The sequence below is a fragment of the Hemicordylus capensis genome, chromosome 2 (assembly GCF_027244095.1).
Source record: "Hemicordylus capensis ecotype Gifberg chromosome 2, rHemCap1.1.pri, whole genome shotgun sequence".
In the NCBI taxonomy this organism is placed as follows: Eukaryota; Metazoa; Chordata; class Lepidosauria; order Squamata; family Cordylidae; genus Hemicordylus; species Hemicordylus capensis.
The window spans coordinates 86165565-86180991 of record NC_069658.1 but is presented as its reverse complement, the minus strand read 5'-3'; the positions used below and the strand labels follow the sequence as shown (position 1 = coordinate 86180991).

The 15427-nt window shown below is 41.8% G+C and overlaps 1 protein-coding gene across 2 annotated transcripts in view; it reads left to right on the top strand.

Moving 5' to 3' along the window:
- The window catches only part of FBN2 (fibrillin 2), a 272503-nt gene that overhangs the window by 124877 nt on the left and 132199 nt on the right, over positions 1 to 15427 (top strand). For both annotated transcript variants that reach the window (XR_008317396.1, XM_053301249.1), the window contains exons 18-19: positions 298 to 423; positions 8621 to 8746. Coding sequence is in view for 1 of the 2 variants with exons in the window: in XM_053301249.1 (XP_053157224.1) it covers positions 298 to 423; positions 8621 to 8746 (252 nt within the window). In the remaining variant the exon portion in view is untranslated. The remainder of the gene's footprint in view (positions 1 to 297; positions 424 to 8620; positions 8747 to 15427) is intronic.

Here is a 15427-nt window from a genome sequence, read left to right as displayed (position 1 = left end):
GCCATTTTAATGCATGTTTTGTCACGTATGGGACTGTATTATGAGTAAAAATACATATGTGAAAAATATCAGTTACATTAGATTTTTAAGGCATCTTGCTTTATATACTGTTGCTTAGGCTGAAATCCTGACTTCATTTAAACTAGTGTTAACCATTTTTGCCATCTTCAATATAGTGAGTTCAGCTTTTGATAAAACTGGGTCTACCCCCCGCCACCACCGGTCATTTTTATTGATGTATTCCATGTCATTCAATTTATGATACACTGGAATTAATAACTTGATTTATTATTGCAGATATTAATGAGTGTGCCTTAGATCCTGATATTTGCTCCAATGGGGTATGTGAAAACCTACGTGGCAGCTATCGTTGTAATTGTAACAGTGGATATGAATCAGACGTTTCAGGAAGAAACTGTGTTGGTAAGTTGTTTAAAATGTATTTGCATCAAAATCCGTCCCAATTATTTCTGTAGTATCATGACTTTGAATATATGTAAATAATATTGACCTGCTAAGATATGACCACAGATGGCTACTAATTTATGTCTGAATTTATGTTCCTGTTATATTTCATTCAAATAATTTCAGTTGCAGCTTATCAGGTGGTCCTGAATGAACACAATTTCCTCCTAATAGATCACCTTTTATACTGTGCTAGTTTTATGCATAGTAATTTTATATTTAACTTGTATACTGTTGTTCAAGTTACTAAAAAGTATGCAAACTTATTTGGGGTATTTATTAAAGCATTGTGATGCATGAAGACACTTTAGATGTTTTCATACAGTAAGATAACATAAGGAAATTGTTTTTTTAAAATCTCACATAGCATTTGACCAGCTTTTTAGTAGTAATTAGTACTTCAGAGATTGTTCTTGACACCTAAGGTTTTATGCTCCAGAGATTGTTCTTGACACCTAAGGTTTTATGGTCCAGTCACTGATGTCTTTTTTTAAAAGGTCTCTGTTATTGCCAGAGTGAAACAGCTGAGCTTAATTGTCACACGTTGTAATACCAAGCATTCCTTCAGACTACTGCAAAGTAAAAATACAGAATATGAGTGCGCGTTCTCAGGAGCTTAGTTTGGAATTATTTCAGCTATTTATTCTTTGAAAATCTAAAGGACCATTTTAGCAGGAAATAATAGGCACAAAGGAACCCTTCTTCATCCATAAGACGTCTTCACCTGTTTCACATTTTGCACTACAGAAGAGTGAATTTATATACGAAGATTTTTCTGGTTGTACAACCTTTTGTGCAAACTGGTAACTGCTATAGAAAGTACATATTATAGTACTACATACACTTTTTCATTTGTGGAACAGCACAGGCTATTTTCTTTCTGCTCATGGTGCTTTAGATCCTACCCCATTTTCCATAAGAAAATCATCAAAAGGTTTTTTCCCCCCTTTTCAAATGCCACATATAGCTTTTCCTTTCTAAAACAGATTTGTGGCATTTGATTTCCATTTTATCCCACTGTTTATATTTTTTTATCTCTTGCTCTCAACATAAGTATGTGCATGTGTGCATGTACACATACACACACATTCATAAACCCCTGTCATAGCACTTCATGCATCTGATGAAATGAACTATAGTTCATGAAAGCTTATGCTACAATATATTGGATTGAGGTGATCCATGTACCCTACAACGTGGGTCCTGCACCTGTGCAGTAGCCTCACGGTATAATTCCAAGCTCTCTGAGACACTCCTCGGCTTTGTTGAATTGTTCATGTACACGACCATTAATTCCAGTGAGAGAGTGCCATTCTCCTCAGTTCCTTCTCGAGTGCTGCATTGCTCGCATCAGGAAGGATTCGCTCTGCTCTCCTTGAGCCTCAGCTTTCTTCTTGATCGCTCTGGGTCTCTGGGCTCACAAGACTTTACAGTCTGCTTTGTCGATATCTTCAAGACCAAAACCATCTACTTCATAGATGTTCTTGGCTTTGCCTCACACCTCTTCACCGTCATCCACCCAGGGGTTGATGAGGTCCACCTTGCCCTCTTCGTTGCCAGTATAGGTATTGAGGTTTCATCAATGTTGACCTTATCCATCATCCAAGCGTCTTCAACCCTGTGTCTGTGATTGACTTCGGCATCGACCTCTACGCTGTGTCTTTCCAAGTCCTCAGTTGTCACTTCTTCGATATCGACTCTATGCCATTCCTTCCTAAGTCCTTGGTTGTCACTTCTTCAACTTTCAGTACAATATTTCAACCTAAAACCTCAATTGTTTCATCCTCTTCTTCAATCTCAATGGTGGCATGAGTTACTCCACCGACACCAGTGCCTAGAGTCCCTTCACCGATCATCATTGATTTCTCTCTGGCTTCATCGCTGACACAATCTCTTCAAGGTTCTCCTGTGCAGGATCAACTTTCCTCCCATGAACCTTCCCTGATGTTGGTCACTAAATCTGGGACTCTCATCCTGGAATCCCTCCAGGGTTCCTCTATCAGTACTCATTCAGGTTCAGCTTTTTGGGGTTTCCAGTTGCATGGTCTTAATGGAGATGACTATAGCGAGTCTGTTCTGATACCAAAGGCTTCTTCTGCTTCACCAGCCAGGGCTACTCCTCACTGTTCTCCCATTCAACATTGGAGAGAACATTTTCATCATTCTGCCCCACACTATTCATTGGTGCCTCAACCCATGGATTATTGGAGTTCTCCTAGGGGTTTAGACCCTGGGTTTGTATGTGGCTTTCGAAGATACCATGATCCCTATTATATACTTTCCCCGGCCTTACCCTACAACTTCCAGGAGTATAAATTCTGGAAAAATGTGAAGTTATGGGTTAGTCTTCAACCATCTTAGGCCAAAGATCATGATACTGTTGTTTCAGCTCACACTTCACCCTTTAAGTGCCCTAGGATACCAACTGTACCTAAGGGTGCCAGTAACCTTGCTTCCCCTGCTCCGACTCATGTTTCAGATCCTTATGTGGAAATTGTTGATCCACCTATAGCTCCTGTTGTCCCCTGAGCAGGATGACCTTTCTGAAGGGGAGTACACTTTGTCCTTCCTCCAAAAGTGATTTGGTCCAAACCAAGAACCCTTCTGAGCCATCCCCTGATGAGACTGCAGCCAATTCTCCTTCAAGTTCACCAGTGGAGTAGAGTCGTACCTACCATGTCCAAGTTGCCAAAATGGCTAAAGCTTTGGGACTGGAGATAAAGACACCAATGCTAGAGGTCAAAGACCCAGTTTATAATTTCATCACGTCCACTCAAGCTGTGCAGCCTGCTGCCTTGCCGATGTTGCCCTGCCGATGTTGCCCATCTTATCTAATTCAGCAAAGAACTATTGGGATGCACCTGCTGCATCGACATCTACTTCTAAGAGACTTGAGAGTCTCTATGATATCCAAGAGGACTCTTGCCCCTTCCTTTTTAAACACCCCCCCCCCCACACACACACAACTCATTGGTGTTGAACTGTGCTATTAGTGGCAAATTTGGTAAAACTCATTCTGCCCCAGTTGATAAGGAGAGTAGGAAGTTGGATGTGATGGAGAGACTATTCTATTCCTCCTAATGTTTGGCCTTGAAGATCTCTTAACTACATGGCTTGTATGGGCAAATTTCATTACTCTGTTTGGGGATATCTCAAAGATGACTTGAAGGATGCCCCTGCTGAGTTCTCTGACAAGTTTCAAGTTGGCAGATATCATCTGGCAACTAGGGATGTGCATGAATTGATTTATTTATTTGATTTTAACCTGAACCAAATCACCCCTTATTTGCTTTGGGTCCAAATCTACCTGTCCCCCGAATCACCCTAGATTCGATTTGTACCCAAATTTTCCAAAACCAAATCCAAATTGATTTGGGGCAAAAAAAAAAGGGTTCCTGGGGCAAAAGCGTGGGGTGGGTGGTAGTGCCCAATGTGTAGAAGCTACCACCCAAATCTTTGAAGAAATTGGGCAAAGGGGTGATTTTTAACAATTTTTGAAGTTCATGCATCTTTAAGCTTTTTCCTATAGGGAAAAATGGGATTTCAGCAGCTTTATAACTCCACATGTGGGGCACCAGTGTGGCAGATGGTAGTGCCCAATGGGTGGAAGGAACCTACCACCCAGATTTCAAAGATATTGGGCAAAGTGTTGATTTTTAAACAATTTTTTGAAGTTGGCATGTCTTTGTGGCAGATTTGGGGTAGAAAAGGAGTTCTGGGGGCAAAATATTGGGTTGGGTGTTAGTGCCCTAATGGGTTTCTACAACCACCCAGATTTCAAAGAAATTTTTTTAAAAAGTAAGTTGGCATGTCTTTAAGCTTTCCCCTCATAGGGAATAATGGGGATTTCAGCAGCCCTATAACTCCACTTGGGGGCACCAGGGTGGGCCAGAGTAGGTTGTGGTGTAGTGCACATAGGGTTCCAACTACCCCCAAAACCACAAGCCCATGGGGTACTGGGTTTTGCTGTTTTCAGTGTTTGAGATGTTCTGGGAGTAGATACTTCGGTGGGAAATGAGAGTGGATTCTAAGTCCATTCATCATTTTGTACCAAAAATGATGAATGAACATCTTTGTTCATTCATAATATTCAATGGTACAAAATGATGAATGAACTAAGAATCCACTTTCACTGATCATCTTTGTTCATTCATAATCTCTTTTGGCGCAAAATGATGAATGAACTTGTGCCCTGGTGTTTCAGCACCAAGGAGCCGAAGCATTTTGGTGCCTCTCTGAAGAAGTGCCGAAAGGCTTCGGGCTCATCCCTATTTGCTCATTGCAGCAGCCGATCAGGAACTGAGGAGAATGGTGCTCTCCCACCGAAATTACTTGTCACGCACACGTCTTCATTATTTTGCTGCAACAAACTACTATGGCTACCTTCTGGAAGTTGTTATAAAAAGGACAAGTGTCTCAGTGTGTACACATAACTAATGGAAAATCATATGCTTGTGTACAGCTGTAAATGTTCAAAGGATTTAATTGCAAATTAGTTGCAGGAATTTTCTGCTACCTTCAGATTAGCTATATTGGCTTACAATATTGGGCAGCATAACACCTGCACTGCTGTGGGCACCTAAAACACATGTCCTTGGTGCTGCACAACGGGACATTTCTGCTACTACTTACCCATATGCGATCACACATCCCAAAAATACTTGCATTATTGTCAATGAAAGTAGCATATGATACATAAAGGTGGTAGTGATGAAACAGCCCTGTTGCATAGCACTGTGTGCCTGTGTTGTAAATACCTGCAGCAGTGAGGATGGTTGTGAACTGCCTCTGTGTACAACATGTTAACTTCAGTATATTTTTGAAATAAGAAAAATACAAGAGCAACAGAACAGCTGACATCTATTAAAATATGTAGTGATCAGCCTCCCCTCCCTCTAAAGAGTTAAGAGGGAATGAACTGACAGGCTGGTAAACTTGTCTCAACTGACAGGCTGGTAAACTTGTGGGCAGCCAATCAGTATACCAGGTGGGTGGGACCTAGAGAGCGGTTGCTTGGAATTCTGAGAACAAGAAGGGTGGTCTTTGTTGGAGAGCAGCAGAGTGGAAAGGGGAAGGGGAATGGAGTTTTGCTCCCTCATGGTCGAAGCCAGCATAGAGGTTTCTCCCATGGAATAACTCTGTAGATCCTTGAAAGAAGGATTTCAGGAAGTTTGTTTCTCATCAGGAATTGGGTGAGTTCAAGGAAAAGGGGATTCATCATAGGGAACAGTTTCTTAATCAGATTTTGCATTATAAACTTTTATTTCTTTGTGTGTGTGCTTTTGCATATTCCTGATACTGTTCTATTATTGTTTACCTGTAACATAATTAAAATAAGAAACACTAGCCTATGCCTACCCTACCTAGGGCATTGCAAAAGACTCTAGAAACATTTAAGCGTGCATTAAGACAAACTATTTTTGTAATCCTACTAAGAATTCTTAACTGTATTTAAAGCTGAGAAAGACCTAGACAGAAGCAGTCTGTAGTAGTTGAATAAAATGGGTTGGGTTTTTTTAGGTCTTTTATTTTTACAAGCCTCTCTGAGTTGGTTCTTAACTCAGGAAAAGGTGGGGCAAAGGGGGACTTCTCTGGTGCAAACATGCCCTCAAACTTTCAGCAGCTATCCGTGTTTTCAATACGTGTAGGCTTGCATGTGGAAGATTTTTGTACTTGTCCAAGAGCCAAATTAAGAGAAGTTTTTTCTGGTTTATCCCACCCCAAGCCCAGAGAGTTTCTGTAGACAAAAGGGGTGGTGCATTTTGCATTTTGAACCTACTGATAGTACAGAATAGTTTTAGGAGAAGTCTAGCCAGGCTTCCCCTAAATTTAACAGATTTAACATTTCTTTCCCTCACATGAGCTTGCTCTGAGACAAAGGCTTTAATCCACTACATGGCAGTGAGGTAGGATTGAACAGCCACCAGAGAGCACCAGAGACCAGTTCTTTTCTCTGCTTGCCTTTTACCTTTGCAGGGAGCAAGTAGAGGGATTTTTTTGATTTTATTTTTTTAACCAAGAATCCTAATTGTTTTGGCTGTGAACAAAAAGGGGTGGTGGCGGCAGCATTTTGAACCTACAGTTAATACAGAATAGTTTTAGGAGAAGCCTATCCAGACAGCTCAGCAGGGATGATTCGGCACTTCTTTCCCTCACTCGAGCTTGCTCTGAGACAAAGGCTGTAATCTGCTACAAAATATTTTTGGTAAGACTTGCATTGTTCCAGTAAGCTTTTAAACATTTATAAATGAGACAAAAATGAAGTATGATTACCATGCTTGTTCAGACCTGTGCCTTGAAACTAGATGGTCAGTGTCTAGGCCTGTGTAGTCGGATAGGTCTGGTAGCCTATCGTTGCTATCAGCAGTAATTCGGCAGCTAATAGGAAAGGGGTCCCGAGTCTCAGTACACTGGTTGCCCTCCCTCCTATTGGTGCAGAATTACGTATTTATGATATGCCTATTGGAAATCCTTCCCCCATGCTTAGGCCCTTTAAAATTTCAAAACTCACTGCCACTGTTCCAGGTAACTTCTAACCCTGGGAGGCCTCCAGTGCTGGCCTTGCTGCTGCTGCTGCTGCTCATCCACAGCCCCTCTAACTCTGGCCCTATTGCTGCCACCTGCTGCACTGCTGGGCTTTTATCGGGTTCCTTTGGCGTGGGCCCCCATGCTACCACTGGCCCTGCTCCCTCAGGTGGCAGGCCTCCAGCACCATTGCTTCTTTGGAAGCCTGGAGGAGCATGGCATTGTGGGGAATTATTCCATTGTGGGGATAGTTATTATTATTATTATTATTATTAATAATAATAATAATAATAATTCAATTTCTATACCGCCCTTCCAAAAATGGCTCAGGGTGGTTTACACAAAGAAATAATAAATAAATATGAACACTCTAGGATTTCCTGGTTTGGACGCAATTTCAATATGGGATATGCTTTCTGTATACAGTGAGATGAAGCATGCGTGTTCAAGAACTACTCCTAATCTCACTACATGTATGTGTGAGAGTCATACCAACAACCCCACAGAGTTGCAAATCTAGGTATATAATTTCTGATCCATTAATACATCACAGAAAAACACCCTTTTTTCAGTCTGCAGCCACAGAATGCTTTCTGGAAATCATTAGGACTTACTACCAACTAATTTCATTTAGAACTGAGATGCAGTGTTTCCTCTAAGGCGTGCGCAGGTGTGTGCGCACACTTTTTTAAAAAAAATGTCCCGCTTTAGATCCCACTCAGGTTGAATCAGGAAGGCCCCATTCTGAATGCACATGCATGCATACTGCTGTGATACTGCCACCCAGAACAAAACTTGTTCTGCTCACAGATGGAAAAAAATAATTAGAGGGAACACTGCTGAGATGTCAGAACATTGGTATCGGTGTAGGCAGACTGATTCTAACTTCAAGAAATTGGAATGTTTGAAGTTCCATTAGTCAACAGCTAGAATGTTTGGGAAGACGTTTCCAGCCAATGGAAGAAATACTTCTTGTTTTCAGATACAGAATATGTAGATCTGCCTGCTATATACTCAGTTCAATTTCAAGTTTACCATAAACCCCCAACAGATGTGTCTGTGCAAATGGAAGAAAAGCCCAATATCCTAGAACGCAGGGCGCCAAAAGTTGCACTTGCCACACTTTCAAGACAGTGAACTGCCAATACCACCACCAGTGTGTTTTCTTCATGTCATTGTGTGTAGAAATGAAACAAATTTAAGGTCACCTCAGCAGTAAAAAATGTCACAAAAATTCCATGTAGTCCCATGTGGTTCCATGTAGTGCATTGCTGCATCCCTTAGATGAACTGCAATCCCCACAATGCCTCCTGTGCTGTCACCAAGCTTATCAGTGCAATTTCAGGATGAACAGATGAAACAGATGCTGCGTGCACATCATCCACCTCTGTTGGCAGGTGGCTGCACAGTATGTAAGCCATTGTATTTTGTTAAGACCTACAAAATAGGTGTCGATATAACACTTTGTAAGAACTGCTGTAATTCATAACAACCTGCTTAAAAGAATCTGTAGGGGTATTTTGAAAAGTTACAATGGGAAAGTGAGATGAAATGTAAGAATGTATATGAAGAAAAGCATCACAGCATGACATGCAGATTAAATTAATATAATTATTTTTTTCCTTTCCAGACATCGATGAGTGTTTAGTGAACAGATTACTTTGTGATAATGGCTTGTGTCGAAATACACCTGGAAGCTACAGCTGTACATGTCCAAAGGGGTATATATTCAGCAGCGAGACTGACACATGTGAAGGTAAGAATTCTACCTTGAAAAATACTGATACTATAGTGTATTGTTTACAAAACAATTCTTGAGTTAGCATGCTAATTGACAATAGAAAGCATGGCTTCAGTTATAGTATGAATTACCACATTATTCTTTCTTATGTAGGATGCAAAAGCTGTTCATTACTGACAATTTGATTGTTCTTGTTTTACCTTTTTTTCTTTTAACCTTGGAAACTTATCAGATAGCTATAGTTCTATTTTGTTAGACATTCATTTACTAGGGATGTGAACGAATGGCTCGTGCAGGCAGGGCAGGGAGAGGTTCCCTTAAAAAGCAAGTAAGCAGGCCCTTACCTGCTGCCACCTCACAACATTTCTGGGTGAGGCGTTGGCACTACGAAAGGCTGCACGCAGCTGTGACACTGTTCTCTTCAGCCTGCGTGCAGTGTCAGCACACACATGGACTCCGTGCAGGCTGCAGGGAACAGTGCCGCAGTTGTGTGCGGCCTTTAGTAGAGCGAGTGCTGTGCCTGGAAAAGCAGCAGGGCAGCAGCGGATCAGATAAGGACCTGCTTACCTGCTTTTTAAGGGAACCATTCCCCGTCTCACCGAACCATTTTGTCTGCAGGTGCCCAAACCAGTTTGACACTTCCCAAAGGAGACGCTGAACCAGTTCATATACATCCCTATCAGTTACTAAACATGAATATGTGTCATGTAACTATTGTTCTTAGACCTTGAATTTATTTACATGCTATATGAATAAATATTAACCAATTTATCCCTTGAAATCTTTTGGTGAGAAATTGCTCTGTATGGGTGAGTTAGGCTGATTCAGCAAAGGCTGCTTGGTACATGCTTCCCTACCAGTTTTGGAATTCTCTGTCCTGTGACACACATCTGAATCTGCTATTATACAAACCTGTTCCACTGTAGTTGCTACTGCAGCTGCTCCTATGGTAATCTACATATTTTTAAAACTTGCACCCATTTTAACTCTTCTAATGGCATGTTCTTCTGTAAACACACTGGACAGTATTCAGACTGTTGGGTCCTGGTTAGCGATTCTAGTTAAATAGTGCTTAACTGCAGCAATTTAACTGAAATTGCCTGGGAATTCTAGGTTCTTGTGGCATCTTCTATGGAAACATGTGGGGTTTGCAGATCACAGTAACTCTTTAACTCCAATCATTCTGGTCATAGGAACACAGTCTGAAAAAGTTAACCTGTTCTCCAAGCACCACAGTTCTGACCAAAATCACATCCTAAAGTATGTTTGCTTAAAAAATAAATAAATCTAGAAATGGAAAATTGGATTGCAGATCTCCCTTATCCCATCTAGCCCTTAGAATAAATATGGGGTGATCGGAACACATTTGAGTTTCAGTATTTTAGTATACTACAAAGTCATCTTTACCCTGTGAATATGTGAAATTACATTATAGCAGGTCAGCAGCAGATGTGAACTGAGTTAGCATCTAACTCAGTATTGTCTACCCTAACTGACAGTGATTCTCTAGGGTTTCAGACAGCAGTATTGAACCAGGGCCCTTCTGCATGCAAAGCCATGTGCTCTATCATAACTTGGAGATAACTCAGTATATACCAGTCCATGTGCCTGGGATTAATGCCATGGTGGTATGAGGCAGAAACAGAGAAGCAGCTGGGACAGGGTGAGATGAGTGTGAGCCATCTGTACCTGAGGCTTGATTTCTGTGTCCAAACCCCCGCCCCCACCAGCCCTGCCTGTACCAGCCGCCACTCATCTCTAGTGAATATGGATATATTCTGGGCTGATTTTATAACATTTAAAATATTTGTGCATTGATTAAACACACAATTTTAGTGTCATGTTGTTCCTACAGAACAAAGAATGAATTGAATAATATATATAGCACCATCCTTGTATATGGTGCTTGTTGATGGAACTGCCTCTAGGGTGTCTGGTCAGCACCCCCTGTTTGGGCAAATGTGGGGAATTTAGCTCAAAAGGGGAGACAGTTCCAAGCAGTTTTAATTTGTGCAAGTGTCTGAACTCAAGAAACTGGCTTGAGAGATAGTTTTAATTAAATAAAAAAAGTTTATTGTAAGAAAAACAAATAAAAGTAATAAGACTAAGTTACTAGGTAGTCCTAATGTAAAGGCAATACAAATATATTTTAAAATAGGCTATTGTAAGGCACATTTAGTTTAAAGTTCCAGAGTATGTGTAAATTCCCAGCGGGCAAGAGAAAGATGCTAAGAGAGGAGGAAAGGGGAAGTTTGAAAAGAAGTTATAGATTGGGGTCCTGAGAGCCGGACAATCACTATACTGTGCCTGTCTCTAGGCAAAGGGGCTTCGAGCAGTGGGAGACTCACATCCTTCAGGGACAATAAGGTGGAAGGCAGGAGAGTTGTCAGGATTAGAATAAAGAGGGATGTCCACAAGAATGGCTTCTTGTGGGACCCAACTTCCTACGCCTGCTAGGTAAGCTGGCTGAAATGGCACATGGGCCAATTTCAGGCTCTTTTGAGGTTGCAAGAGAGCATAGGGAAGGCTCAATATAGTCCCAAGTATAGCATGCAAGGGGGCACAAAGATGGTCTTGCTGAAGTCCTTGTTGTAATGGAGTCCCAAGTAAGCTGGGGAGAGGAGCACTTGTAGCAGTGGAGTCCCAAGTGTATAATACACGAAGAAGCAAACAATGGAGTCCCCAGTAGGATGGAAAGGGGAACATACTGGGTCATGGATTTAGGGATGCTTACATCCCAAAACATACCTTGGGGGCACATTTCTACTGTCATACTTTGCTGAATAGAAGAGCCTAGACAGGCTGGCATGGAATGCATTGTGTCTGATCATGCTTCCTGAGTAAGATAGGTTATGAATTGCCCATTGTGAGCAAGGCTGATTGTAATGAAAACTAGAGTATGCAGGTGCATCAAAGTGTTGGGACTGACTCTCCCAATAATTCTATCAAAAGTTTTGATAAGCACACTTTCAGAGTTACATCACTGACTCAACCTCCATGATGGAGGTTGTTGCTGCACTTATCTTATCTGCTTTGCCTTCCTAGCCTAATTGCTTCTTTAGCAACAGGTGTTATCTCTCTTGGGAGAAAATGAGGGGAGTTTTAGAGTTCATCCTAAGTCCAAAATGACCTCTGATGGCAGATAACTCACAATAGCTAGTTCTGGAGTCTGCTTAGCCGGGCCCCCACTTAGAAAGAGGGAGTGTAAAGCTAATCCTCTTCACAATTTGTGTTGCTTGCAGCCAAATCTAGGGGCAACCTGTCCACTGCCAACTAAATGACTTGTCCCCATGCATAACATAACATAACATAGTGCAAACATTGCAGTGTAGCTCCTGAGCATAACAAAAGTACAATCTCCAAGCCTGGAGATGCAACTGTAAACAGAGAGGCTTCTGGGAGCCGGACAGAATAAGCTCGGCTAGTAACATGCTTTACAAGAGATAAAAGGACAGGCACTTAATATGAGGGGCTTGCAGTCTGGAAAGAGACACAAGAGAGGCAACAAAGGAAAGGGAGGAGAATGGGGAAAGGGTAAATAGGGAATCAAAATGCAATTATTTTATGTACATGTACTTAGACTTCATTTCAATAGAGCATGGGGATTATGGGGTTGTGTCACATGCCCTGAGAATTTGAATATCTTATTATTTTAAAAGAAGTTATTTCAGACATCATAAAATCAGCCCAGAGTTGCATTGTGGTTGATTATCAAATTCTTTAAGGTTCACATGACCAAACTTTACCTGGCCTGTGGGGAAGGCAGGAACCCGCCTGCCTTCCTCCACACGATCGGAGCTACTCCCGGGCTCTGCTGTGCCACCTGCCCACATGGCCAGTGTGTGAGTGCTTTGCAAGTAGTGAGGGGGAAATACAGGATGGGTCCTCCTGCATTCCACAATGCACTGTGCGAGAAGTGCGGTGCATTCAACCCAGCGCTATGGACGCTCAGCCTGCCAGCAGCCACATGACTGCTGGGCAGTGAGGGAGGAAGGTGCACGTGTGCCCTCCTCCATCACTTTTAGCCCAGGTTTCAAATCCAGGTTATATGGCTAAGGAACAAATCCAGGTTACCAATCCTGGCCCTTCTCATGACTAGATCTACCTGGATAGGGCTGTGATAGCCTGGGTAGACCTGGTAGTGAGAAGGACCTCAATATCTTAGTTTATGATGAATTTAAGTTATCTCTTGTGTGTGACTGGAAACTATTCGCTTCTTCAAACAATTAGTTCTTTGTTTTAATGTTTTTAGCTAGTGCATACTCATTTTGAAATGTTTGGAAGGGCAGTATCTTCAGATTCACTCTACAAATGCTCAGTTTCTGTTATAGTTAATTCACTTTTAATTTATTGTTTACTGCATAAGAGAAATCGTGGTTCTATTGTATGGATTGTATAAGGATTTATACATTGTTTAAATCAGCCATTTCTCCCCCACCACACACACACACACACACACACACACACACACACACACACACAGAGTTAAGCAGATGTAATATGGACTAGATTATCCTTCCTCATAGTTTTGTTTAAATGTTCTTCTTCAATCCTTTGCTTTCATAACTTTTTAAAAAAGAGACTAAAATCCTAAAACTACTTACTCTGAAGAAGCCTAATAAAAGCATAATGAGGCTACTCTGAAGAAAGTGAGAGTTTACATTTTTATAAGTGGGCCTTTGGTTGCCTTGGAATTCAAGTGTTCTTGCATATGTGTGTGTTTTATGTTCTAATGTCATGGGGAGTTTATTGTGGGCTGAAATAATATTACAGGGTGATGCTAACTGTATCTGTTCATCTTGATATTTATCTTCAAAGTACAGCTTTGGCTTTAAACATGTTCACAGTGTTGAACATGAATCCAGGACACAAACAACAAAGCATAAATCACTGAAATGTAATCAGAAGGGACATCTCCAAATTTGGCTTTGACTCTGAGAAAACAATTTAACAAAATTGGTTACATACTAAAGTTCAAAACATAGCTAGTCCAAGCTTTTCATGCCAAGATTAAGAATAATAAAAAAAATAGTTTTGGTTTAAACTTTATTAATGCTGAAGGATGAAATTTTCAATTTGCTGTCACAATTTTAATACTTAAAAGAAATGACAGCCTATGTTTTAAACAAAGGTCAGTACAGACATTTATGTCTTGTAAAACCCAGTTTATGTAAGAAAAAAAGAAATCTGTCATCAAGTATTATTTATTTTAAATAATGTAGCACAGTTCTTCTGGCTCAGCTTGGAATGACTCCTCAGTTTAGCAGGTGCATAATATGTTCAAGTGCACAGTAAAAATACAAATAGCATGATGAAAAATACAAATAAATATATAACTAATTATTTGGATATCACTAAAAATTAAAATGTAGGATGTGATGCGGATCCTGCTTCACTTGTACAGCTGGGAAAGTTTTTCTGTCCCACTGAAAAGCTCATGGGACTTTAAACTCATGGGACCTTCAAAACTCAAAAGTGTGTGGAGTTACTATCCTATATAATAAAAGGCTTGAGTGTGATCCTGTGCGCCCGTGTCTTTTTCGGCGGAGCGCATGCTCAGAACTGCCAAAAAAGATACGGCCGCCCAGACACGGGCGGCCATATTGGCTAAGTTTAAGGGCCAAATCGGCCCATGTATTAGCCCCTGCGGCGCCGGCCAGCCAGCCACCCTCCCAGCTGATTTTTGAACCAAGCCCCCCCCCCTCGATTAAGGGCCAAATCAGCCCAGGCACTTGCCCCCACGGCTTCTGCCGCCGACCGACCGCCCGCCCTCCCAGCTGCCGAAACCTCCTTACCCCCGGACCACGTCCTTCGCTTGATCGGAATATCTATTTCCAGAAGGAGAGAGGAGCTCGCATGCAGAGCTACACTCTCTTTAAAGTCTCTTCCCTAACTGGCGCTATGGACGCAAAGGACGCAATAGGCATCCTTGGCGCCCAAAGCGCCAGTTCGGCAAGAGACAGTTCGGGAAGAGACTCGCATGTAGAGCTCCTCTCTCCTTCTGTAAATAGATATTCCGATCAAGCGAAGGACGTGGTCCGGGGGTAAGGAGGTATCGGCAGCTGGGAGGGCGGGTGGTCGGTCGGCGGCGGAAGCCGCGGGGGCAAGTGCCTGGGCCTAATTGGCCCTTAATCGAGGGGGGGGGTTGGATCACAAAGCAGCTGGGAGGGCGGGCAGCCGGTCAGCGGAACGAGGGGGAATGGCGGCGGGGGGCCAGGAGCGCCGTTACTGGCCGAAATTCACTTGTAAGGAATAAAAGAACAAGAAAGCCCCCTTTACATCTAAACATCTTTGCCAAACCTAAAGCTCTTTGGCTCAGTACATGTACTGTACACAGGTACATAGTCTCTGTCAAATAACTGGAGAAAGGAGGAAGTGGGAGGATAAATAAACCCAACAAACACACACACATGCTCCTGCTTCTGAATATGCTCCCTTTTCTGATTGTCACTAGTTTTCTGATGGTGGATGAACAGCTGATTTGAGTTTTACAATGTTCATGCAGCATTCAGTTGTGTGCATGGCTCCTCAGGTATCTCAGAATATACATGTGGAATCCTGCTTCCAAGCATGTATGCCCCCATAGCAGTATCGGATTGCCTGTCAGATTTGCAACCATATTTATATCTATACCTGTCAATGAAAAATATGTAAAACAATTTTTACTAATAAATTCCATTTGGATTTTAGATCAGG